Source organism: Heterocephalus glaber, unplaced genomic scaffold (genome assembly GCF_053883595.1).
Source record: "Heterocephalus glaber isolate CG9 unplaced genomic scaffold, H.glaber_assembly_v1.0 deba00001593, whole genome shotgun sequence".
In the NCBI taxonomy this organism is placed as follows: Eukaryota; Metazoa; Chordata; class Mammalia; order Rodentia; family Bathyergidae; genus Heterocephalus; species Heterocephalus glaber.
This window is the reverse complement of record NW_028258368.1, coordinates 4,183,953-4,209,327: the sequence shown is the minus strand read 5'-3', so window position 1 is coordinate 4,209,327 and position 25,375 is coordinate 4,183,953. Positions and strand designations below refer to the sequence as shown.

General features: G+C 36.3%; 1 protein-coding gene across 6 annotated transcripts in view; it reads left to right on the top strand.

The window, feature by feature from the left end:
• Window positions 1–25,375, top strand: part of Esr1 (estrogen receptor 1) — a 426,367-nt gene that overhangs the window by 354,321 nt on the left and 46,671 nt on the right. For all 6 annotated transcript variants that reach the window (XM_021237950.2, XM_021237951.2, XM_087193444.1 and 3 more), the window contains one exon: window positions 1,693–1,831. In XM_021237950.2, coding sequence (XP_021093609.1) covers window positions 1,693–1,831 — 139 coding nt within the window. The remainder of the gene's footprint in view (window positions 1–1,692; window positions 1,832–25,375) is intronic.

Below are 25,375 nucleotides of genomic sequence, written 5' to 3'. Positions count from 1 at the left end.
AATAAGTCTTAAAGTAATTATGCTGAGGTAAAGGAGTCAGACAAAAAAATGCAAAAGACTTAAATACTGAGTTTGCCATCAGTGGGAATAAAAAAAAGAGGAAGAGTTTTCATTACTGCAGACATAGAATTAAAGAGGTTTTTGAAAATGAAATGCTGGCCAGAGAGGTGTGTAGACTCTGAGGTCTGCCTCTGGCTTAAGTTTCTCCCTATGAATCATCATCTATTTGGAGATAACAATTACATGAAATCTGGTGCATAAACATATAAGAAATGATAAGCACATTGTTTAATGCTGAGCTTTGGATTATTCCATAAGTCCTAAGAAGAAAATCTGTTAAGGTTTTTTTAAATTAAATTTTATACTTAACTATTTAAAGAAATAAACTTTCATTTTGGCTTTTTAATTAGTACAAGAAGAGATTGCTAATAAAATGTAGTAATAGAGAAAACAAAGAAGAAAGCAACAACAACAAAATTGTGACTCCTAGCTCCATTGTCATGGATAAGAGGGAACAACAAGTTTAAGATAAACAGAGAGGGGAAGGAATATGACTGGATACCTTCAGGCAAAAACTATAGCACACTTTTGTAGGAAGGAGCAGACTTTGTGGGTATCTTGCTTATTTAATCTTCCTGTCACTGAATTGTTGGACTTGTTTAGTTGCTTGATTCAAATTCTATAATTAAACAAATCTCAGATGAGCTGTTGTTAATTGTGGTCAAGGGTTCAGGTCCTAAAGATTATGTTTTCATTGTTGCCCCCAGAACATTCTGTGTTATCTGTTTTTTTAGATATAAAATAGGGATATCAGTTCTTGTTTCTTCTGGTTATTGTATTAATAAAGATGAAAAGAAATGAGAACAGGAAGGACTTAGCATTGCTTCTAACACATAGTAAGGGGCTCAGTAAATCGGTCTTGTTTTTTTTCCTTGTCATCTCCCCCTTTCTTTTTCTCCTTTCTTTTCTTCTTCTTTCTTCTCTTCCTCATTATTATTATTATTAGGCCTCCATCATGTTGCCATGAAGTGATTAGAAAAAGCTATAGTCTTCTAGTCAATCATTAGAAAAAAAGGACATATTTCATTGCTTTTTCCCAGAAGTAATCGTCAGTCACTCTTTCTCATCTGACTCATTCTCCTAAGTTATTTGGTCACATGTACTATTTAACTTATCATTCTTTCATATGTTATGAAAATGACTGTGGCTTAATAGTGAAGACCATGGCTTAGTGATAAAGCAAAAGGAATAGACATTTAGTGGCTTTGATCCTACATGCGTTCCAATTTGTTTAGTTTAAGATTGTAATTTAAATTTCTTATATCTTAGCCTCATCAACTAAACAGAAATGCATAATAACAGCCATACAGAGCTATTAGAAATGTCTAAGTAGAAAGCATTCAAGTTTTAACACATAGTAAAGAACTTTACAGAAAGCTAAGTGGGTTGCATAAGTTAGTGCATTTCTGTAGATGTGACACTAAGGCACTAAAAAACTCAAAACCACATTAAAATCTGTTGATACAGTTAGGTTTAAAAAATAGTCACTTGACTTTCCTATAAAGTATGCTTCTATTATACTTTATTCCATCGAATAGAAAAATAGACACTACTAGTCCAAATCCCTGGTCACATTAACTTACCAATGATGAATACTTTTCATTTCAGCAGGATTTTCTTGCTGTGTTTCAGGTTTTGGGGATTTGATCCTCCACGATCAGGTGCACCTTCTGGAATGTGCCTGGCTAGAGATCCTGATGATCGGTCTCATCTGGCGCTCCATGGAGCACCCCGGGAAGCTCCTGTTTGCTCCTAACTTGGTCTTGGACAGGTGAGTGTCCTGGCTATGCCTTGGGAGAAGCACATCCTTTCTAATCACTGTTTATCCTCAATCTATTTTATTTTGTACTCTATGAGGCTTCAAAGAGCTGTATTAAGTATGATTGCTTTGTGAATGGGTAAATTCAGGTGATGGAACCGGGTCAAGTTCACCAAAAGCTAAGTCTAGCTGCCTGTTACACATCTCTTCAGAGGAACTTTATTATTTCTAATGCACACATGAAACTATAAACTGTAATTTTTGAACTCTGCCTTCATCTTCAGTTATATAAAAAATGACCAATAGCCTCCCATTAATTAAGACCTTTTTTTTTTTTGGTGCATCTACATCTAAATCACAAAAGATTTTTTATTTCCTTCTTCAATTTTCCCAACAGTAAAATGAAAAAATTGGCCAGAGAGTTTTGCAGACCACTTCCAATTCCATGAATTCATTTGAATTTTCAAATATGTTACCTTCTTTAATGGAAAAGAAGGCTTGCTTTGAAATGTGGGTCCCACTGTTTTCCTTTGCAATCATTGCTTAGAGGAATCGGATTTAGACATTTTACGACAGCAGCTACCACTGATGGCGTTGTCACCAGTACCAGCTGCTATGCTGAACACTTTACAGTTATTTTCTCATTTAACAGGAACTTGATCATCCACATTTTACCTGGAAGGAAGCCAAGCCTCAAAGACATCCCACTATTTGCAAAAGGCAGAAACCTAGGTTATGGTGGGACTAGGATTTGAATTCAGGGTCTTTCTGGCTCCGGTACACTACTGGGTCTTATCCTGGCCACTCCTTCCATTCTCTCTGTCCTGTTTTCTGATGCTGCTTGTGGTTTGCGGCAATAATTTTCTGTTCCCAGGTATAGTTCATCTTGCAGGGTACACAACGATTTGATGGGAAAGGACCATCTTTCTATTGTTTCTTGCAATCTTATCCTCTATGCCCGGCTTTCTGGAGCTGTCAGGTTGCCCACAGCATCCTTGTACAGTCTTTGGCTTCAGAGAGCTACCCTCCCTCTCCAGGCCCACCCACTCAGTGTTCCCTGCACCTGCCAAGCCCCCTAGAGCAAGGCTGCAGCCAAATTTATTTAAATGCAAAAGAATTGTGCAAGATGTTGCTTGTTGTTTTGTCATGTCAGGTTAATTTAGCTTTAGAAAAACATTGATGATACTACCCAAGAAGCAGATTTTACTGTGCATGGAATGTATTCCAGTATCACAATTTCACAAACTTGTTGAGAATAGCCTCTGGTCTTGTTCCTTAAGCTCATTTGAAAGTCTTTAGAAGATGTCTTTATGTCCTCAGTGTGCCTTGCCTTGCCTTCCATTCATTTCCTTATTGTTTTGTCTTCTCATTTTGCCCTTTTTTGCCTGGCCAGGTTACTCAAAATTTGCAGATGAAATTCATAGGCCACAGATAATATTTCCTGCATACAGATTGGAATGTATCTTCAGTGTTTAGACTTCCACACATTCATTTCTGCCCCCATTCATATCCATCTTTTTAGGCTCACCTTTGCTGATAACATTCATAAAATCATTGTGTTTTTAATGTGAAAGGCCTTTGACATTATCTCACCCAATAAACTCATATTTCCAAAGAGGCGAGAGCACCTAGGATATTGTCAGCCACCTGCTTCTCTTTCTCCTCTTGCCTTGTAGTTAATTTTCCTTCATATCTCTCACAGAAATATGAATAACTAAAAGTTCTCCTCTTTATTCCTGTTTTCTAAAAGTCTGGGTTAGGAGTTTCTACTATTTTTGGATTTTTCAACCTCTGCCCAGATGACATGCATGATCAGCCTTCCTCTCGGGGACCGTCCTGTACATTTGAGGATGTTTAGCCGTGTCCCTGGGCTGTATGTTTTAGGTGTTGTCCCTTCTCCAAGTGACATCAGCCAACACTGTCTCCAGTCATTTCTAAATACTTCCTGTGTGTGGCAGTGAGTGGGCAGAGGCCAAATTGTTGCAAACCCAGGTGACAGCCACTTCTCTAGACATTCCTACTTCAGCATCCTATAAACTCTTGGGGCTCATCAACCTCCAGACTCAATAAGTCTGTTCTTGTTCATTTCCTCTCTATCTTAATAATATCAATATTTGCCTAGACCTTGGAGCTAAAAATTATGTTTAAATAGATAATGGATTCTACCTGGCTCCTCACCAGACTATCCAGTTAACAACTGAGTTTTTCTCTGACCTGTTTCTGAATCCAGACCTTCCCTTATCTCCATTCCGCATCCCTAGCATAGATTCTGGTTGTCCCATCCCTAAATTACTTGCCTCCCTGACCCTGTATTTTCCTTGGTACTCACTCACCTTTCTTTCCACTATAGTGACACAAGGGATTGTTTCCCAGGGCACAGCTGTAATCTTGATGCTTTCCGATTCTGCTTCTACTGGCTTTCTTGGTTCTTTTGAAAGTACGGTGTAGGCTTCTTGACAGTTATGGCTGTCTATTACAAGTGTCACAGACACAAGTATCGGCAGAGCCAGTCAGATGATGTAAATGAAGAAGGTTAGTCAATGATAGTCCAAAAGAGAGTGCTTGGGATTAGATGATCTTTCCCAGGCTAAAGACACCTGGTAGCTGAATTTGACCCACAGCTTTGAACACAACTTCACATTCTAAAGTTTTTCTTCCACTGGTTCTGAAGGGCTCTCCAACTTTAGAGTTTCTTGTTAGAAACTTATCCATTCTTTAAGGCTCATTTCAAATGCAATTTTTCCATAAATCCTTCCTTCAAGCTCTCTTCTCCTCAGGCAGGAAGTAGCCTTTGTTCTGTTTAACTTCTCACTGTGTTCAGTTCGTATTTCCCTTGATGTAATAGACTCAATCTGCTCAGTGTTAGCTATGCTTTAGGGCTTACCTTTCCCACCCGTCCAAAGTCTTCCACAATATCCCCTAAATATTTGTTAATTGTTCTAGTCAAGATCACTTAGGAAGCTTGTGGCAGAATCAGGGGGCGAACACTCATTCTCTTATGATCATTTCAGTTATTATCGTCATCAAACTCACTCACTTTGTGTTCGTTGATACTTATCAATACCTGACTTATTCTTGTATAGATTAAAATGAAATTAATATCCATCTGTTTTGGAAGGATTTTCTGAATTTGTAAATATATTTATTTGGCTTGTACTTATACTTCTGCTTATACTGCACAAACATGTTACCCAATTATTAAATTCCAAATTGTGTAAGCAAAGGAACTTATTTTTCCCTTATGAAGTAAAATCCTTCAGCTTTTATTACATTCAAGAATACTTGCCATGTTAGTTAATTATGATTAATTATAAATGTACTTTTAAATATAAATACTATAAAATATGATGTAGAATATTTAAAAATCTGGACTCTTCTAATCATTAACATGTACCTATAGATTATTTAATTTCATTTTTATTTAATTCCCTTCTTAGTGTTTGAGGATAACTGCTTTTGATAACATTGATAGATACATAATAGTAAAAAGTATGGTGACTGGCAGCTCATTTGAAATTTTATACACATGGATGATGGCTTTTGATTGGTAGCTGAGAACAGAGTTTATGGTTCCTTTCTTCAGGTTTCCAGATGGTAAAATGCTCTGAATAATAAATTTCCTTATGATAAAATTCAGCTCTCTGATGAGCATAAGTCAGTCACTGTGGTCTTCCCATTGCCCCACTCCCATTGCATGGTAGAAAGTAAATATTTTTAGTAACAAAACATAGATAGGTGCCCATAAGTTCCAAAGCTAGATGGTTGACTGAGAGCTAGAGGCAGAAGATGAGTGCTAGCCACCCTCAGAGGCTGTTGTCATTTGTATAGAAATGGGAGAATAAAGAAGCCTGAAGTCCTAAGTAGCCTTGTATCCTTGTAACCCATGGGTCACCAAAATTTCTAACAGGAGACAGAATTTTATTCTGAGATCCAGTGTAGCAATGTCCCATTTTTCAAAACTTTGCAAATCCAGGCATCCATGTCTCACAAGACTGGGAGGATAGACTATGTCCCAGCCTTTTCTTGTAATTACTCAGATGTTTGTATTGGTAACTGGGGGTGGAGATTATGAAAATATAAAACCTCGCTTGCCATCCCACATTTGTGAGCAGAGGACATATTTTTTATCTTGTGTCCCTCTAGAAAGAGTTATTGCTTGATTTACTCCCTGATGACAACCTATGATATCTTGATTCTGGCCCTGTATAACTTCCTGGTAATCAGATGTTGTAGGCTAATTTATCCTTGCCGGGCTCAGCCTGCCCACAATTTCTAGCTCTTTTCTGTACCCTGCAGCAGTGAGATTCAAGCCCTTAATGTAGTCATCTCTTTCTGTGAAAACCAAGAAATATAAGTTATAAATAAAGGACCTAGTAATTTCTCTTAGGCTGTGTGTGTAAGTGTGTTTTATAACAGGAAAGTTAAAGATAACACAAAGCCCTGTGAAAGTAATCGGGAAATGGAGAAAATTCATTTTCCATTCTAGCACCTAATCCTTTGGTGTGTTTTGGCACTAGTAAACACAAAATATGCCTTCTGAGTCTACTGGGAATGAGTCTTTTCATTTAGCCCCGCTTGCATGCTCAGACTAGAAAAATACAGACTGGAAACAAAAGCCAAAGGATTCAGGGTGCCTCTTTCCTTCTGGGGGTCCCCTTGTTTTGCAGAAAAGTTAACTATAGTGGAAGGCAGATATGATGTTAAAAACAATGAAAATCTCCTATTCATTGAGATTATCCTGTGTCTAAGGGGCTGTCTGATGCTGTTTTGCCGGCGCCATCTGTGCTGACAAATTCTGAGAAATATTTGTGGATTTCTCAGTGAAGCCAAAGCACTCTCTTTTGATTCCCTATTCATTTTACGAGAGAGAGAGAGAGAGAGAGAGAGAGAGAGAGAGAGAGAGAGAGAGAGAGAGAGAGAGAGAATCTCCACACATTTGAAAAGCAGAAGCTAATTCCACAAGCAAAATATTCCTTCTCCCAAGCCTGTGGCCAGAGGGTTGTTGACCTAACTCTCTCCATGTCTGCCCCATCAAGAGGCTCTGCCTGCAGGAAATAGTACTGGACAACAGAAAGTTCTTTTACTCTTAGGCGAGGAATAGGAATAAATTCTCTTCCTTAAGAGAAAAACAGGTTGCTGCACCAGAGAGAACATTTTGCCCCTTCTACTAAAGAGCAGATTGTTTTCTAATGATAAATTCATTTTAAATTGAAAAGAAATCATTTTTTAGAAACAAGAGCATTCTCATTATAGGTTCTTTATTGTAAATATTTCAGAAAAAATATGCAAATAAAACATGTCAACAAAAAAAGCCCACAATGCTTCAGTATTTCATTTATTGGCTTTTTTCCCCACCACAAACTCATTAAATTTTTTTCTGGATTTTTAATTTAGAAAAATGAGAAAATTAAGTTTGGAATAAGTTGATGAATTCAGGATGTAATCTGGCCACGTGTGCTTTATGGAAATGAAGAGAAGTGTCGGTCTTTCCATCCCTTTTCCTGAATAGCTCTTCAGGAGAAATGCAATGGAATGATAAAAGGGAGACCACCACACTTTGGGTAGTGATCAGTGGCTCAGCAGTGTCAGCCCTAGGCTGACTGGACTTCATTGTTTCAATGCATGGTCCCTCCTTAACTTTCCAGGAGTGCTGGGGACCTGTGCACTGGTTTGCATGCATTTCTTTGCTTCATGCACACCTGAGTTGATCATTACACAAGGCATGAATGTGCCAATACGTTACATTCTACCCCATAAGTTAGCATCTGCCAGTTTAAAAATAAATTTTAAAAACCAACTCTGCTTATAACCCTTTCCCTCTCCATCTTACAGAATTGGGTGAATAAAGAAAAAGAAAGCAAGCCAGCATTTATTTAACTTCTTTAATATCTACAGTCCTGTTCTGGGTTATCCTCTATACTACATTTCACTCAGTGTATGAGGAAATAGGAAAGAATTTTGTTTATATTATGACCCTGAATCTGTTCATTCTTGGTAGCTCTGAGTCCTTTATCACTCAACATGGATATCAATTAATTGATTCCTAAAAATCTTTAGTTTAGAACTCCTAAAAAATTTTGGGAGTAGAAAATTGTAAAATTGTAAAGGAGAAAAATTGAGGCCAAAAATGGGAGGAATTAGCCAAGCTGTCATTATTACTGCCACTTCTGATAGATGAATTTAAATATCTATCTATTGGGCCAAAAGCTAATTGAATTATAAACTTTCAGTAGAGCATTTATATAACATATGAATATATCTTAATAAGAATATTAAACACAGATATATTGATATTTAAGGAAAAGTCAATTTGATCAAGACCATTATTCATGAAAGTGCTTGAAAGGGTGGTATTGTAAAAAAGGTAAAATCAAAACAAATTGATACAAAATTACTCCTTAAAAACAAAAACAAGGAACACTTTATTATAAAACTTGCTAAGCCACAGGTGTTTAAATCCTTACGAGAGTTAAGCCTGTAAACAGTAAGGATCCACTCAATATACAGTTTCTCCAGGTGAAAAGGCATAATTTCAACGAAACAGTTAATCCTGTGTAGGAGGCTAATTCAACTATTCTTACAAATGTATACACTGCTTTATTTTTTATTTTCCATTTATTACTAATAATTAAACAAATTGATTAATGTATAATCAAAATAATCTTTTGAGAGCTTAATTTTAAAGCATACTATTGTTATTTAAATCACATATACTACACAGGAATCATCAAGTAATGTTGCCCTTATAGCTGTTTTGTTTTTTTTTTTGGTACTGGAGATTGAACTCGGGACCTTGCTGTAGCTGTTTTTATTATATCTGTCTCTCTACATTGACATTGGAAAGATCTTTTTTTTTTTTTAAATGTAGTGCTAAAGAGTGAACACATGACTTCATACATGTTACACAAGTACTCTACCATTAAGACACATCCCTAGCCCAATCTTCACTTGCTTTAATGAATGCTATTAAAATCCATTTATAAGGAGAGATTTTCAAGTTGTGTTGGCCAAAATTCAGTTTAATCCAACTTACTACATATTTGTTGAGCAGCATACCCATAGGGTTTTGCATGGTACTGGAGGCTACAAAAAAGAGAGACAAGTAAGAGGCATACCTGCCTTCAGAGAATGTATCGTATGGTGGTGAAGTAATATTAGTGTGCAAATGAATGCAATTGAAAGCATTCTCTCACTGCATCTCACATCATTCATGTCTCCTTTGTCTTCCTTCATTACTTTCTAATAGCTATGAAATCTGAGCAAAAACCAATTCCTGGTTTACACTTGCATCGACATACTGATTCATTCTTGATAGTTCCATGCAGATTATTTAAAATAACTGTACTCACTATTTGTCCTGCCTAAAAGTATACAATAAGTACAAACTCCTAAAACAAGACCATTTTGTGTGTTGCTCCTTTTGGGGTGGGCAGGAGAGAAGCAGAGGGTGTTGTCAAGTGTTTAACAAGGTGGATACATGCAGTTTGCACATTTTTTGAAATATTACATATACCCAAGGTGTTAGCACTGTATGGATGTTTTTCTATGACAACAGTTCTTAATTTTATAAGTAAATAGATGTTTGACTTCAAAGGAAATGGTGTTAAAATGTCTATTTCCAATTCTTGTCAAAAATTGAAATTGTCTTTATTATTAGTGTCATGGTTACATGCCCTTGTGACCTATAATTAAGTTCCAAGCTCTACCCTGGTGTTATTGACTTCTCCCTATGGGCTCTTAATACAAAAAATAAAGATGAAGTTTCTCTTTTGATGTATCTAGAGACGTGTTTTAAGTCATTTAATATTATTATTTGTTATATTTCCTGTATTTTCATTTTATCAAATGGAAAAGAGAGGTCAAAAGAACACCATCAGTGTCTTCTTTGATTTTATACCACAGCCCAAAACTGATTTCTTAACCTGCTTACATATTTACCATTTTCTGCTGTCATAGATTGTAACTTGTCATTTGAAAAGGGGGCTACTGTGTGCAGTTGAGCCTGAGGATTGATCCACGTTGACCTTTGAGGGAAGCAGACAGGGAGGGTGGTGCCCCAAGCAGGTGTGGTGTGGCTTTCAGGAAGGAAGATGTCTGCATGGGTGGTCTCAGCACTGGATAGGGTGGCAGTGGCAGTGGTATGCTGGGAAGATAGAAAAAGAGTGGGTGCTGGGGAAATCAGAGGAATTTTGCCTTGTACTGCACATGAGGGTTTTAAAGGTAGGGAGGATGTCCCAGGAGTTGGCATGTTAGCTTAGAAAAGAGATTGGAGCTACAATCAAAGGTTTTGAGAGTCACCTCCCTAGTTACAACTGTAAAGTAAATGTGACAACTAGAGGAAATAATGGAGAAAGACATGTCCAAAGGGATAAAGACAGCTTTCATGGGTTTTACATAGAAAAGAACTCCAGCTTTTGGTTAACAAAAAGTTTGAGAAGTTAGTACCAAATCTCTGATTCTAATGGAAGGCATCTTTTAAAAGTCAAGGGACAGTGAAATGAATGAGGTCAGTACTAGAGAGATGGGCAGGAGTGAGAGGTAAGGGTCTAGGCCTTGTGTTAATTATGGATCATTGTTCCTAAAGGGAGCATTTTTATTAAAATATGGGAGGGAAGAAAACAAAATATGATGTGTTAAGTATAAATAAATGTATGAAAGAGCAAACAGATAGAGAAGATTAGATAAAGGACCTATGAGCCAGCAGTGAGGGAGGTAGGGAGCCTGTAGCTGCTGATAGTCACAGCGTCAAAGAGACTTTTTTAAACCAATATTTCTTGATTTACTGTGCGAAATAAAGATCGACTCTTACAGGTTTCCAAATAGCTACTTAGTTGTCCCAACACCTTTATAAAAAAGTTAGTTTTTTCTCAAGTGATTTGAGATATAGCCCTCATTACACATTAAAATTTTCTGTACACTTATATCTTTTTCTGAAGACTTATCTGTTAGAGTTTGTTTATGTATAAATCAATGTCAAATAGCATTGTTTATAGGAGCTCCAAATGGTTTTAAATCTGGTGGTGCTATCCTTCTGTTATTGCCTTCTGATATTTTTCAGTGTTTAGCAAGTGCTTCTTCCTTGTTTGTTTTTCCATGTGACCTTAAAATTAACTAGTTTAACACCATAGAGAAATTTGTGGATAATTTTATTGGAATTATGGTAAATATCAACTGGTTTAGGGAGTGCTGACATCTTTATAATGTTGACTCTTCCTGTCCAAGAACAAGTTGTGCTTTTCATTGTTAAAAATATTTTTGTGGGTGTGTCTTTCAGAAGTGTTTTTAAGTATCCTTATATACATAGTTCATACATAAAATTATGTCTATAAATATATATAAATATGTACTGCTATAATATAAGAAAATATATCAATGTGATATTTTAAGATACATCATGTTCAGTATCTGAATGTCATGAATGGGGCCTTCTCTTCTGTTGTATTCCTGAACTGGTTATTCTCTGTGTCAGTAGCTAACTTATGTTTGTATGTTATTGTTATAGACTACTACTTTACTAAATTCTCTTCTTTACAGTAGTTTTTCCATTAATTCCCATGGGGTTTCCTAGAATACAGTCAAATATCTGCAAGTGAAGATTCTTTTACCTCTTTCTAAGCCTGAGTACCTAAATATTTCTTTCTTGTCTAATTGCATTGAATAATATGTCTAACATTTTGTAAAAATAGTAGGAATAGTGGACAATATTTCTTTATTTTTATGTACATTCCATTACAGAAGTTTCCAGGCATTTCTGTACTCTGCAGTGATTTCATTAGGAATGAAGGTTCCCATTTTGTATAAAAATTCCAAAGAATGTTTGATGTGAAATTTTTTCTTTGGGTAGTCTTCATCCAGTTTTTGTTGTCCACTTTACATATGCATTTCAAAAATAGTTTGAGATTATTTTCTTTTTCTGTGGTCTGAAAAATATAACAGCATTGGGATTATTTGGTCTTTTATCTTTAAAATATTGATGGAATTAATTTTGAAGCCATCTGGTCCTGATATCATTATATGGGGGAGTTCTCCAGAAACTTAAATTTTATGTTGCAATTGGTCTGTTTAGATTTTTCTATCCCTACTACAGACAGTTACTATAAACCAAACCTTGTGATAAAATTATCTGTGTCATCTGAGTTTTCAAATTTATTGTACTGAGTTGGACAAATGATTTCTGATGGTTTTGTAAAAAAATTCTTCTGGTTTGATAGTTGCTTCAACCTAACAATTTATTTTATGTATTTATCTTTGTTTTTTTTCAGAAAACTTAAGTCAACTAGTGGTTTTGCTAATTCATTGATGCTTTCCTCCAAAAATCTAGCTTAAATTTTTAAATTAATTCTATTGTTTTTCAGATTTCTAACTTATTAAGTCACAGTTTTAGCTTCATTAACTCCTTCCTTCTGCTTCCTATCAGTTAACTTTTTATTTCCATCTCTAGTTCTTTTGAGTTGATACTTAGCTCATTTTTTCATTTTATAAGATAGGTGATTAATGCTCAAAATTTTCTCAAACCACGGCTTTAGCTGCATCCCACAGAGTCCAATATATTTTACTTTTATAATCATTTCCCAAAACTTCATCACTTTCATATATTATCTTTCTTTTCACTCAAGAATTGTGTAATAATAGTTTAATTTCCAGGTTAAAATGCATTTTTGATGTTTTTTTGTTTTGCCATTAAAATATTGCTTGGTTTTGAAATCAGATAATACTGTTTGTAATATGATTATTTTTGTAACTTATTGAAGTTAATTTGTAGCCTGCTGTGATTATCTTTTCTAAACATTTCCCATACGCTTGAAATGAAGGTTTATTTACTTATTAGGGTAGAAGGTAAAATATTTTATGCCTGTGTCTATTTATCTTCTTATGACCTGTAAATTTTTACTTAGTGAAAACTTATCATCTAATATGAGCCTCATATTTATGTTTGCTTTATGTCTATTATGCATTATGTACCATTATTGTGTTACAAAGTTTTTGATTCATTTAATAGTTTGGGAGGACTGACTTTTACAGAGCCTAAGATCAAGATCATAAATTGAAAATATAATTAAAAACTTATCAACTAAGAAAAGCCTGGGCCCTGATGGCTTCACTGCTGAATTCTACAAGACATTTAGAGAGGAACTGCTGCCACTACTGTTTAAACTCTTCAATGAAATTGAAAGGGAAGCAATATTCCCAAATTAATTCCTGGAAGCAAGCATCACCTTGATTCCCAAAGCAGAGAAAGACCCAACTGAAAAAGAGAACTATAGGACAATCTCGCTAATGAACATAGATGCAAAAATCCTTAATAAGATAATGGAAAACAGAATGCAGAAGATCATCAAGAAGATCATACACCCTGATCAAGTGGAATTCATCCCAGGGATGCAGGGATGGTTCAATATACAAAAATCAATCCATGTAATACACTATATCAATAGAGCCAAGGACAAAAACCATATGATTATCTCCATAGATGCAGAAAAAGCATTTGACAAAATCCAACATGTATTTATGATAAAAAACCCTACAAAAAATTGGAATAGATGGTCTCTACCTCAAACTGATAGAAGCCATCTATGAAAAGCCAACAGCCAATATCATACTAAATGGTAAAAAACTGAAATCCTTCACACTAAAATCAGGAACAAGACAAGGATGTCCACTATCACTACTCTTGTTCAATATAGTTCTGGAAACATTAACCACAGCAGTTAGACAAGAGAAAGAAATAAAAGGAATAAAGACAGGAAAGGAAGAAGTCAAATTGTCATTATTTGCAGATGACATGATAGTCTATATAGAAGACCCCAAGAACTGCACCAAAAGTCTTCTAGACTTAATAACCAAATTCAGTCAAGTAGCTGGCTACAAGGTCAACACACAAAAATCAATAGCTTTCCTCTACACCAATGACAGACTCACTGAGAGAGAAATAGGGCAAATAATTCCTTTCACAATAGCATCCAAAAAACTGAAATACCTAGGAATCAACCTAACGAAAGAAATCAAACACCTCTTCTCTGAAAACTATGACACTCTGAAAAGAGAGATTGAAGATGATATTAGAAAATGGACAGACATCCCCTGCTCCTGGGTAGGAAGGATTAATATAGTGAAAATGGCCATACTTCCAAAACTGCTATATAGATTTAATGCAATTCCAATTGAGATCCCAGCAGCATACTTCATGGACCTTGAGAAAACAATCCAAAAATTCATTTGGAACAAGAAGAGACCCAGAATAGCAAAAGCAATTCTAGGTAACAGAGACATGGCAGGGGGTATCTCAATCCCCAACCTGCAACTATACTACAAAGCTACTGTGATAAAAACAGCATAGTACTGGCAAAGAAACAGACCTGAGGACCAGTGGAACAGATCAGAAGATGCAGAAACAACGCCAGACACAACCAGCCATCTCATCTTCGATAAAGGAGCCAAACACCCTCACTGGAGGAAAGATACCCTCTTGAATAAATGGTGCTGGAAAAATGGGGCCTCAACTTGCCAAAGATTAAAACTAGACCTATATCTCTCACCATGCACTAAACTAAGATCAAAATGGATTAAAGATCTAAATATTAAAATAGAAACTCTGAACCAGTTGGAACAGAGGTTAGGTAGAACCCTTGAAGACATCGGTGTAGGAAAAGATTTTATGAACAAAACCACAGTTGCCCATGAACTAGCACAAACAATCAAGAAGTGGGATCTCTTCTTATTAAAAGGCTTCTGCACAGCAAGAGAAACCACCAGCAGTGTGAAGAGACAACCCACAATGTGGGAAAAAATCTTCACCTGCTCTACCTCAGACAAAGGTCTACTATCTCAAATCGATAAAGAACTTAAAAAGATCAGACCTCCCAAATTTAAAGACCCAATCTGAAAATGGTCATCTGAAATGAGCAGACATTTCTCAGGCAAAGAAGTAGAAATAGCCAATAAATACATGAAAAAATGTTCAACATCACTGGTCATTTGAGAGATGCAAATGAAAACAACGCTGAGATTCCTCTTCACTCCAGAAAGAATGGCTGCTATCATGAAATCAACCAATAAGAAATGCTGGCGGGGCTGTGGGGAAAGAGGAACCCTGATCCACTGCTGGTGGGAGTGTAGACTGGTGCAACCACTGTGGAAATCAGTCTGGAGATACCTCAAAGAACTAGGACTGGGAGTCCCATTTGACTCCGCTATTCCACTGCTGGGGATCTTCCCCAAAGAATTAAAAGACTCATACCACAGTGATATATTTGCACCCATGTTCATAGGAGCACAGTTTGTGATAGCTAAAACTTGGAAACAGCCCAAATGCCCATCAACTGGAGACTGGATAAAGAAAATGTGGGTTTTTAAAAAATAAAATGGAGTACTACTCAGCCATAAAAAATGAGAAATTAGAGACATTTATAGCTAAGTGGATGCACATTGAGGTGATACTCTTAAGTGAAATAAATAGGACACACATGTATAAATACCAAATAGTTTCTCTGGTGTGAGAAACTGAAAGTGTAAATAAGGACTAAATGTATAATAGGCAATGTGAAATAGGAGGAAAAGGGGCAAAGGGGAAGGAAGTGGGAGGGCTAGGGGAAAGGATAGAAGGGAATGGGATTAATATGAGAAAATGGAAAAATAGGAACAAAATCTTTATAAATAGGGAGGACTGGAGGTGTTGAAGGGAGGGTTGGGCAAGGGTGAAAAATAAGAACCAAGAGAAACTATGTAAAGGTGCAAATTTCCAATGATGAATGTCATTATATTACATACCTAAAATGTACCGATGATTAGAATGAATAATCAATAATGCAAAATAGGAAGAAAAGGTCCAAAGGGGTAGGGGTAGTGGGAGGGGCAGGGGAAAGGAAAGAAGGGAAAGGAAAAATGCTGAGAAATGGAAAAAAATGGAAATAAAGTCTTTGTAAATAGGGAAGGGTGGAGGGGGTGAAGGGAGGGCTAGAAATGGGGAAAAAAGATCATAACGCCCATTCATTTTAACTTAAGTAATATATCTTTTATTCTTTAAGCATCAGAATAACTTTGCTTTAGGTCTCTGTTTAATATAGTCAACAACTAGATTTTAATTTGTTGGCCATTCTGAAAAAATTTTAATACATGAGTTAAGCTGATTTATATTTACTGATGCCATCTTTGTTTGGTTCAAGTTCTATTGTATTATTTTATATTTCTTCTGTTTTCTTTGCTGTTTATTGATTTGCTAAATTTATTTTGTTTTTAGCTATTTACATTTTTTCTGCTTATTCAACTTATATATGCTCAGTCAAATCTTCCTTTAGAAGTTATTCATTTCTTCTTATGAGCAGTAATGAAGTTAGCTAGTAACTTAACATTTCCTAAACACCTCCAATTTTAGCCACTAGTATTATGTGTGTTAAACTTTGCAGTGTTCAATACAGTTAAGAGTCTACTTCATGACTTATCAGAGTCAAATGACATCAATTTACTTCCAAGTAATACCTACAAATTAATTGTAAGGCAATAATACTTTTGATGACTATTTTTTCTCATCTTATTTTTCTTACTTATTTTTATACATTGTTAAAGCTTACATAGTTACATGCTCTATTCTATCCCCCCAGAGCTCCTTTTTAAATGTTAATTCTATCATTAAATATATTTAATGTCCACTCTCAGACAAAATGCTGGTGTTTGCTTATCTTTTTTGATTGTTTGGAGCTTCTGTTTTTTAGATTTTCCAGGAAAATACTCATGAGAGTATTTTTCTTTTTTAGTTTAATAATATTTATAATTGTCTTTTTATGCCTTTTATACTGGAAAGTCTGGCTGCTTAAAAACTCTTTGGCTTACATTTGTCCTTAAGTATTTTTGAATGATTGCTTCATTGTTATCTAATGTTGCTGTCGGGAAATTGGATGGAAATCTGATTTTATTTCCTTTATTAGTGATTTGGACTTTTTATCTGAAAGTTCAAAATTTTTTTCCTTAAACTTAAATAGCAATAATTTTATTAAGATGTGTCTCTACATTGACTATTTTAATAGGTCAGTTTTCTCAAGTACATGGTATGATTTTAGACTATGTAGATTGAAACCTTTTACTTCTTGACTCTCTTAATTTATATTTCTTTTTTCTTTTTCTTTTTGCTTTTACAGTATTTTCTTCTTTTTTGTAATGAGGATTCAACCCATGGCCTTTACACTGAGCTATATCCCCAGCTAAGTTCCCCAGGCTGGTCTCAAACTTGTGATCCCCCTGCTTCAATCTCCAAGAGTGAGGGGATTATAGTCTTGCACCACTACACCAGGCTCTGGTTTGAGTGCACGTGTGTGTGTGTGTGTGTGTGTGTGTGTGTGTGTGTGTATTTGGGGGAGGGGAAGGGGTGCATTCCCTGGGGATTGAACCCAGAGCCTTCACACTGAACTACACCCCCAGCCCTTTTTAATTTTTAATTTTGAGACAGGGTCTTGCTAAGTTGCTCAGACTGGGCTGGAACTTGCCATCCTCCTGTGTTAGCCTCTCAGAATGTTGGGAGATTCATACTCTTAAATATAGTTTGCTACATTGGTTCTTCAAGGACCATTTATACATCCCCTTTACTTGTTTGCCATAGGACTTTCCCCTAAATCCTTTTGTTTTAATCTTTATCTTCTCATTCTTTATTCTCTTCATCAAGCTGCCCACAAAATCTATTTGATATTAAGTGCTTTATACTTTATGTCCTAAACTTTTTTCCTTTTTTATGAAAATGAAATGTTTTTCTAAAGTATCTCCCTTTTGTTTTATTGGTTTTCAAGGCACAACAAGGTTTTACTATCAGCTAGTAAAGGGTACAAGCTCAAAATGGGCATGAATGCATAGTTATCCATCACTGGAAGCACCCTGAACCATCATATGAAGCCTTCAAAGGACCTCCTTTTGGGGCTGGAATGTATTTTACTTTTGCTGATTTGTGATTGCTATGCATGTATGGGTGTTGAATTTGTTCAAAAGAAACCATTTTAGGTTTTGTGCTACTTATTGTTTCAGTCTTGAGATAACCTATGAAATTATTTCCCATTTTCTAGCAGCTGCATCCCATAAATTCCAAAATTCCAGTTTTTATAATCATGAGTAATTTAGACAGACTTAATATATATTCTGTTTTATAAAAGAAGTTATGAGAATTTCCTTTGTTATTTTTTATATTCAGCCCCATAAAATGTTTGGAACACCTAATCAATATAGAAAAATCAAATCTATTTACACCAGCAACAAATACAAAACATCATTTTATATACTTTACATATGTTCTATAGTTGCAACCAAAACTACAATGTATTGTGGAATGACTTTAATAAAGAAATTATAAGAGCTCTGTAGAGAAAGTTATAAACCTATGTTGAAAGACACTGAATTCATAAACATTGAAAAGAAAGCTGTACTATATTTATGATTAGGAAGAATCCTTGCTAAAAATGTATCAATTCTTCATGAATTGATCTATAAATTTAGTGCATTTAAAATCATAACACTAAGTTCATTCTAAAAATCTACATGTAAAATGTCAAGGATCAAGTATAGCCAACTGCTTCTAAAGACTAAAATCCAGGCCAGGAGATTGGGTAACAAAACCTGTAAGTTATAAGAATCCTAAAGCTATAATAATTAAGACAATGTGGCATTGTCATAAAAATAAACACATCGACTAATAAAATGGAAAAAAGAGTTCAAAAGCCAACCTATATTTATGAAAAGCTGATGTGTATCAGAGGAGCACTGAGATTGCAAAAAAAAATTGGAATAATCAAGTTAAGCATGCTGAGACAATTGGTTATCTACAGAGGAAAAAGAAAAAGTCTGATTCTACTTCATTTCATATGGAAAAATTAATTCCTGTCGAATGAAAATCTAGAAAGCCAAAACTATATTTTTATAAGAAAATATTTGTCTCATGATTTGGAATTGCATCTAAACAAAGCACAAAATATTCTAACTATAAAGTAATATCGATAGTGTCAATATCTTTAAAATAACTACTTTCATAAAGGCAGTAAAAAGAAAATAGGTTACTGAAAAATGGGTATTTGTTTTTATTATGCTCTCTAAAATATATATTTTCAAAAATTCTTTTGTATGAATCAAATGTTACACTAAAGATATAGGAAGATAAGAACCCACAGAGCTCATAAAGATGTTCCTTTACATCCATCATCTACTAAGTCAAGAACCTGCATCACTTTTAAGTTTTCTGAAATGTGAAATGAAAATACTTGTGGAGGGCCCTCACAGATGCATTTAGAGATTGTATGCTCAGGAAAATGGAATTGAAATGTTTTAACAAGAGTCATGGGCTCCATCCTTGAAATAGATGTTTGTCAAGTTTTCTATAGCATGTAATTACAACACAATAAGACTCAAAAGCATTTCAATAAAGTGTGGGTGGAAGAGAAGCATGCTGCTTCAAGGGCCTCATTAGCTTTCCACAGACTGGAGCTCTCCAGACTGTTGGGAGGAGTCCTGTTCACCTTGGTTCAGAACCCATTTTAACCATCATTGAGGTCTGGAGGACCCAAGAGCAGCCTGTAGTCCTTGGGAGTGCTCTGGACTGGGAAAGAAGAGACAACAATGTTTTGCTAAAAGCCCAGAAATGGGCTCAAGTTTTGTTTACCAGTTGTTTCCAGGATAATATATGGCAGTGCAGTGATTTTTGTCGATCACTGATGAAATAGTAAATTTGTAATTTGTTTTTGTTCCCTAAAGAAGCTTCTGGTAAACTGGAGCAATGGCAATGGTTCACGCTGGTGTTATTCTACTGGACTAAGGACATGATATCTATATGTACTGTGGCCTAGAGCTTCGGGAATATGTCATAACGGGTGAGAGAACAAAACAAAATGAACAAAACATTGCTCTTCATAGTAAGGATGATGAACAAAGCACATTTATTTATGAAAGACCTCTAGATAATCTCTTATTTAGTTTTTGAAAAATACCAGTACACAGGACTGCAAAGGTGAAATATCCTCTGGTTGGAGCAGAAAGAGTTCATCTGGCTTTGAAGTCACTTGTGTGATGGTGAGCCTTGGTTTTATTCAAAGTTGGTGTACTTTTTCCTAATTTGTATTTCAGTTTCTACTAAGCATTCATGAGGCATTGCTCCCTAGAAAATAAAATAAAGTTTTAAGTGACAGTAATGTGAACATGTCTTCCTTGTGGTTTAGAGTGAGCCACCCTACCCGGTCTCTCCTGGGCCCTGAAATAGCCCTTGGATGACGATAACATGGACATTACAAAACACATATTTCCACTGGATAACCCTCTCCAGTGGTTAAGCTAGTTGTTTATCACTGACCACAGGGATAGAAAGTAGCAGGAATCAAGACTCTTTGCTCTACTTTCAGTGCTTCTTTAATCCACCATTAATAATTGTTGTTGATTAGTAATATCAGCATTTGCCTACTAGGTATTAGGTATGCGAAGGAAAATATGGAACCACATTGTCTTGAGATCACGTAATCTATTGAAGGGGACAGTTTTATAAACACATAAGACTAATTGCATCGATAAAATCTAGATGAACAGCCAAGTGAAGGGCAGGGGTGGTGAGTGCCGTCTGTGGGTTCACAATCCCATCCTAACCTTGGTGGATGTGGCACTGGGGAGAAGTAGGTGGAGAAAAAGAAAGGATAATTACTACAAGCAGGTGCACAATTTCCTATAAGGACCTAGGAAAAGGATCCAAGAGCAGTGGGACCTTTAATCCATGAATCTCATTCAAAGTTCCCAAGTTTTAGCCCTGATACTGGCATCATGCTCTTGGTCACTGAACAGACTTGGTATCTTGGAGAAAAGAGAATTATAGGAATTTTCAAAGCCTGATTGCCATGGGAGCTTGAAGACCAATGAGGGCGTGGTTTACCACCCTCCTGTTCCGATGCACTGAGGTGAGAGGATCCCCGAGACGCCGATTGGGCATATTGAATATAGAATGGGGCACTGCAGAGAACAGTGGCAGCAGAGGTGAGCTCAGCAGGGGAGAAGCTGATGGTGGAAGAGGTGCTTAGTGTGAAGTATTGAGAGCCCAGGCTCTGCAGCCAAACTGCACGCTTGCCACCAACTCACAGTGGGACTCTTGCGCAGTCACATGACCTCTCTGGGCCTCAGTTTCCTTTTTTATAATGGAAACATTTTTCTTAAGGAATTTTTAAGGATTCGATGATCGGATTTCAGTGCCTAGGTTGTGCTTGTTAGAGTCTAGTAACAATTCAATAAATGTAAGCGTCAGTGTTACTACTATTCTCAGTAGTAGTAACTACTTGGACTGGTAGTGGGTTACAGTTGCATCACTGCTCAAACCATGAGGTTTTGTCAGTACCAAGATGAAGGAACAAATCACAGTATTTTAAGAAGTTTGCAGAAACTTTATGTAGTAAATAACATGGATCAATGTGATAAATAACACATGACTTTCGTATGTAAGATCAATGTTAGCTTGATGTGGATAGTAGTTTTACTGCTGTAAACAATACAGATGCATACATTTTACAACACATTTAAAATTAGTGCATTTTTATGTACTTCAAATTTATTGAGTAATCCTTCAATCAAAGAGAATACATGTAGCAAAAAAATAAAGATTAGTTACTAGAGGTGGAGCATAATGATTAAACAGTGAATGTGTTTGCCTTACTAGAGAGGTTACTGAGTCTACAAAATGTTGACTCTGTGAAGTATCAGTGTGGAGACTTTTTTGGGGGAGTACTGGGGATTGAACTCGAGACCTTGTGTTTTGAGGCAGGTGTCAAAACCACTGAGCTAAATTCCCAGCCCAGTTTGGAGATGTTTATTGTCTTGTCTGAATCATTTTAGAATTGGAACAGCATTGGAGTCTTACACCAGCATTTTTTACATTTTTTTACATTTTTTTACATTTACATTTTTGTGTTCTGCAGACTTTCACAGAGTGGGCTGAAAGGTTTGCTTGGATGAAGAAGGAGGAGTTGGGTCTCTGGAATATTCTGCCTGTTCTTCCAGAGCAAAGGCATTTTGCTTCCATTTTACAATTGGAGTGCTGTCAATTAGCTTTCTGCTGCTATGACAAAATACCTGATAAAATCAACTTAGAGGAAAAAAGGTTGGCTCATAGTTTCAGAGGTTTCAGTAAATAGTCACTAGGCTTTGTTGCTTCTGGACTTGTGGTGAGCAGAACATCATGGCAGAGAGCATCTGGTGGAGCAAAGCAGCTCATTTCTTGGGAGACAGGAAGTGAGAGAAAACAAGAGAGTCAGAGTGGAAGGGGACAGGGACAAGATTTAATTCCCAAGGTTACATCCCACAATCCATTGCCTTCAACTAGGCCCTGCTGCCTGTTTCCATCTCTTCCCAATATGGTCATGAAACTATGAATCCATAAATGGATTAATCCAGGAGATAAGAGCCATCATGATCCAACACAGTGAGCCTTTTCAGGGACATTTTAGATCCCAACAATGTTACATATTATATATTAAGAGGATCTCACTTCTAAAAATAAGGTGAAAGCCATTGATGTGATCCAGCCTCATTGCTTGCCAAGGGGAAAATAGAATTACAGAAAGATTAAGCGACTTGTCCAAGATTGCACAGCCATTTATTGCCAGAGCAGAGCCACAAACACTGATCCATTCCTTTCTGGTTCACTGCTCTCTACTAGTTACGTAGTGCCACCTATTGCTACACAACACAAGATTGCTACACTTTTCATATTTTATCATAATCAGAAGAAAAATTGAAAAAGTATGCATCCAAACAAGCACCTATATGCAAAAATTTTAAAAACAAATTGGTATTGAACTTGGTAGCTACATGTTCACTCTCTCTACCCCACTGGGAACAGCTCACTTGCTCTTCTTCAAATACATGTTTGTCTTTATTTATTTTTATGTGACAAAAACAGATTAAGAAGCATAAAATGAAATCATAAGGTAGGCATTGCATGGTGAATTCAAGGCAAAGATTGTCCATAGTAAAAAAAGGAAAAGAAGACAAAATAAAATAATGAAGGAAACAGAAGAACTGCAGAAAGGTTGTAACCTCAAGGAAAGACGTATTTAATAAAATAGGATTATTTATGCACCAACAATTCAGAACTCCTGCCATCTTTTTTTCCACTTTATTCTGGGTCTATTTGTGAGCTTCCAGGGACACTTGTTACTGACTTAATGGTTGCATTCACAACTTTAGCACTGACAGGCAAAACGACTTGGGATTTTAAAAGGACCACAGTATTTAGGCTACTTCTAATTCTACTTTTTCACATCATGCTTGTTGCATTGTTTGACAGAATGCTTTCATTTGTTGCTCTTCCCAAAGCCAGAACACTTTTTCCTAGCCTTAAAACCAAGCATTAAAATACTTACCTCTTTCTTTCCCTAATGAAAAATACCTAAAATTTCTCTGCTAAAAATGAAGCCTGGGTAACCTCAAACCTTCTTTCACTCAGGTCTTCAGTTTAGATGTCTTCTCCTCAAGGACAAGCTAGCTGAAATTGTCCCCCTACCAACTTGCTCGCTCCTCCCTGTTTCATTTTCAACAGTTAGAATGATCCTATTCATGTAGTTACACATCTGCCGCCTGCCTACACCTCTTGACTATAATAAGCTCCAGTGAAGCGAGAGGCCTTGACTAACTAAGAAACTGCTTAGGATCTAATAGGAGCTTGACACATACCAAATGAACTAGCAATTAGGATCCCCTGAGACGCCAATTTGAGAATTCGTAGATCATTAATTATGGGAATTCCAACAGTGTCTCTATTGGAAAAGTGTCACTTATCTGAAGGACAGTGGATTGATTAAGGTTTTATATGAAAGGCAAAGGGAAAGGAAAGTGTTTATTTTTCTTCAAACATTTCAATCACCCTAACTGATTAATCTTAAATGTCTTATGTTGGTGCCTTTTGTTTTGGATATGTTTGCACAAGAATTTGCCAATGGAATGGCCAGGTTAAAAATGTGAACTTTATTTATTTCAATGCTGTAATGACTTGGAATATTTTCCATTTAAATTCCTTGAGGCCAGTGTCTCAGAAAATATCTTAGTCTTCCCCTGAGGCTGCCATGGCTTCTCTTGACCTTGATGACTCAGCCCCTCTCCTTGGGCCTGTGGTGGGTGCCTCCCACTCTCCAGACCTGTAGGCCACCTGTCCCTGGGGCCCCTGGCTTCCAGGGTGCTGACCTTCTGTTAGGTTCTTGTGTTTCTCAAGCATTTCCGTGCTTCCAAACTCATAAGCTGCTCTCCTTAGCCCACCTCCTATTTTTTTTTACAGCAAGTACCTAGGTCTTCAGTTTGAGATTAAATATCCCCTCTTCAAGAGTCCTTCTTTAAGCACCCCTTCTCTTTCTAAGTTAGTTCCCTGTGATGTGCTTGCTGATAAGCCTGTGCTTTGCCTCCTTGGCATTTGTCACACTTAGTTGTTTTGTTTTATTTTATCAGTATGTATGAGAAGGTATATTTAGTCTGCTTCCATACTAAACTGTGCTCTACAGGAAGTTAAGACTGTCCATATTGATCATTGACCCTTAGCACTTAATTCAGTGCCTGTAAAATAATAGAGTCAATAAATATGTATGGAACAAGTAAAGGGATCAATAAAGAAAATTGATCTTTATGTCCCTAGTACCTACCAAAGAAATTGGCATATGGACTTCCAAAATAGTGCTCAAATTGAGTTATGAATAAATGAAGTGTTAATCACATTTTCTTTTGGAGAAACAATGGCTGGTTCATCAAAATGCAGAATCTTATGCTCAAGTACCTAACAGAAATCTCCCCCCCCTCGCCCTCTCTCTCTCTCTCTCTCTCTCAATTCAATTGCTTTTGCTTTTGTTCCTGTTGACAAAATTGGCTCCTCTGAGTACAGTGGAGAAAAACTACCTAATTACTTTGTATAATTCTGACATATTCCAACAAAAAGTGTATAACTGAGGGAGTTTTCCTTATGTGACATACTTGATAAGGGTGTCTTTGAAGCTGGATCAGATCTCTCTTCAGCCTGATATTTGAGTAGCCACAACCATTAGAGAATTTTCCTCCAGGAATTTACTGTAGCTCTTAAGCTGTATAAACTGAACAAGCAAACTCAAGTGTGTCATTATCTATAGAAGTGCAGAATCCTATCTCCCTTTGGCAAACCATTCAAACCCAGAAGTGTATTTTACACATTCTAACAGAAGCATCTATAATAACCAACTCTAACCTCCTTTTTTTTGCCACTTTAGCACCCAAAAGTATAAGAAGAGTGCATGTTAGAACTTTTTCTGTGTATTAGAAAATATCTCTTGGCATAAGAATTCTTTTGACTACCAGCCCCCATATGTGAGAAAAGTAAATGGCCAAGAGTTGCATCAAACCTTTCTTCTTTGAGACAGGTAGCTTAATAAAGATAATTGAATGTTATGTGACTAAGTGTTGGAAACTAAAATCTAGATACATCTGTCAAGTAGGTCAGTCTAACATTTCCTGTGTCATTTCCATGTCAGCCACTTGCACCAGCATGAATACAGAGGATCTGAATCCTTCTGGGTGAGTAATCACGGTATCAATTGTCTGCCCTCAGTT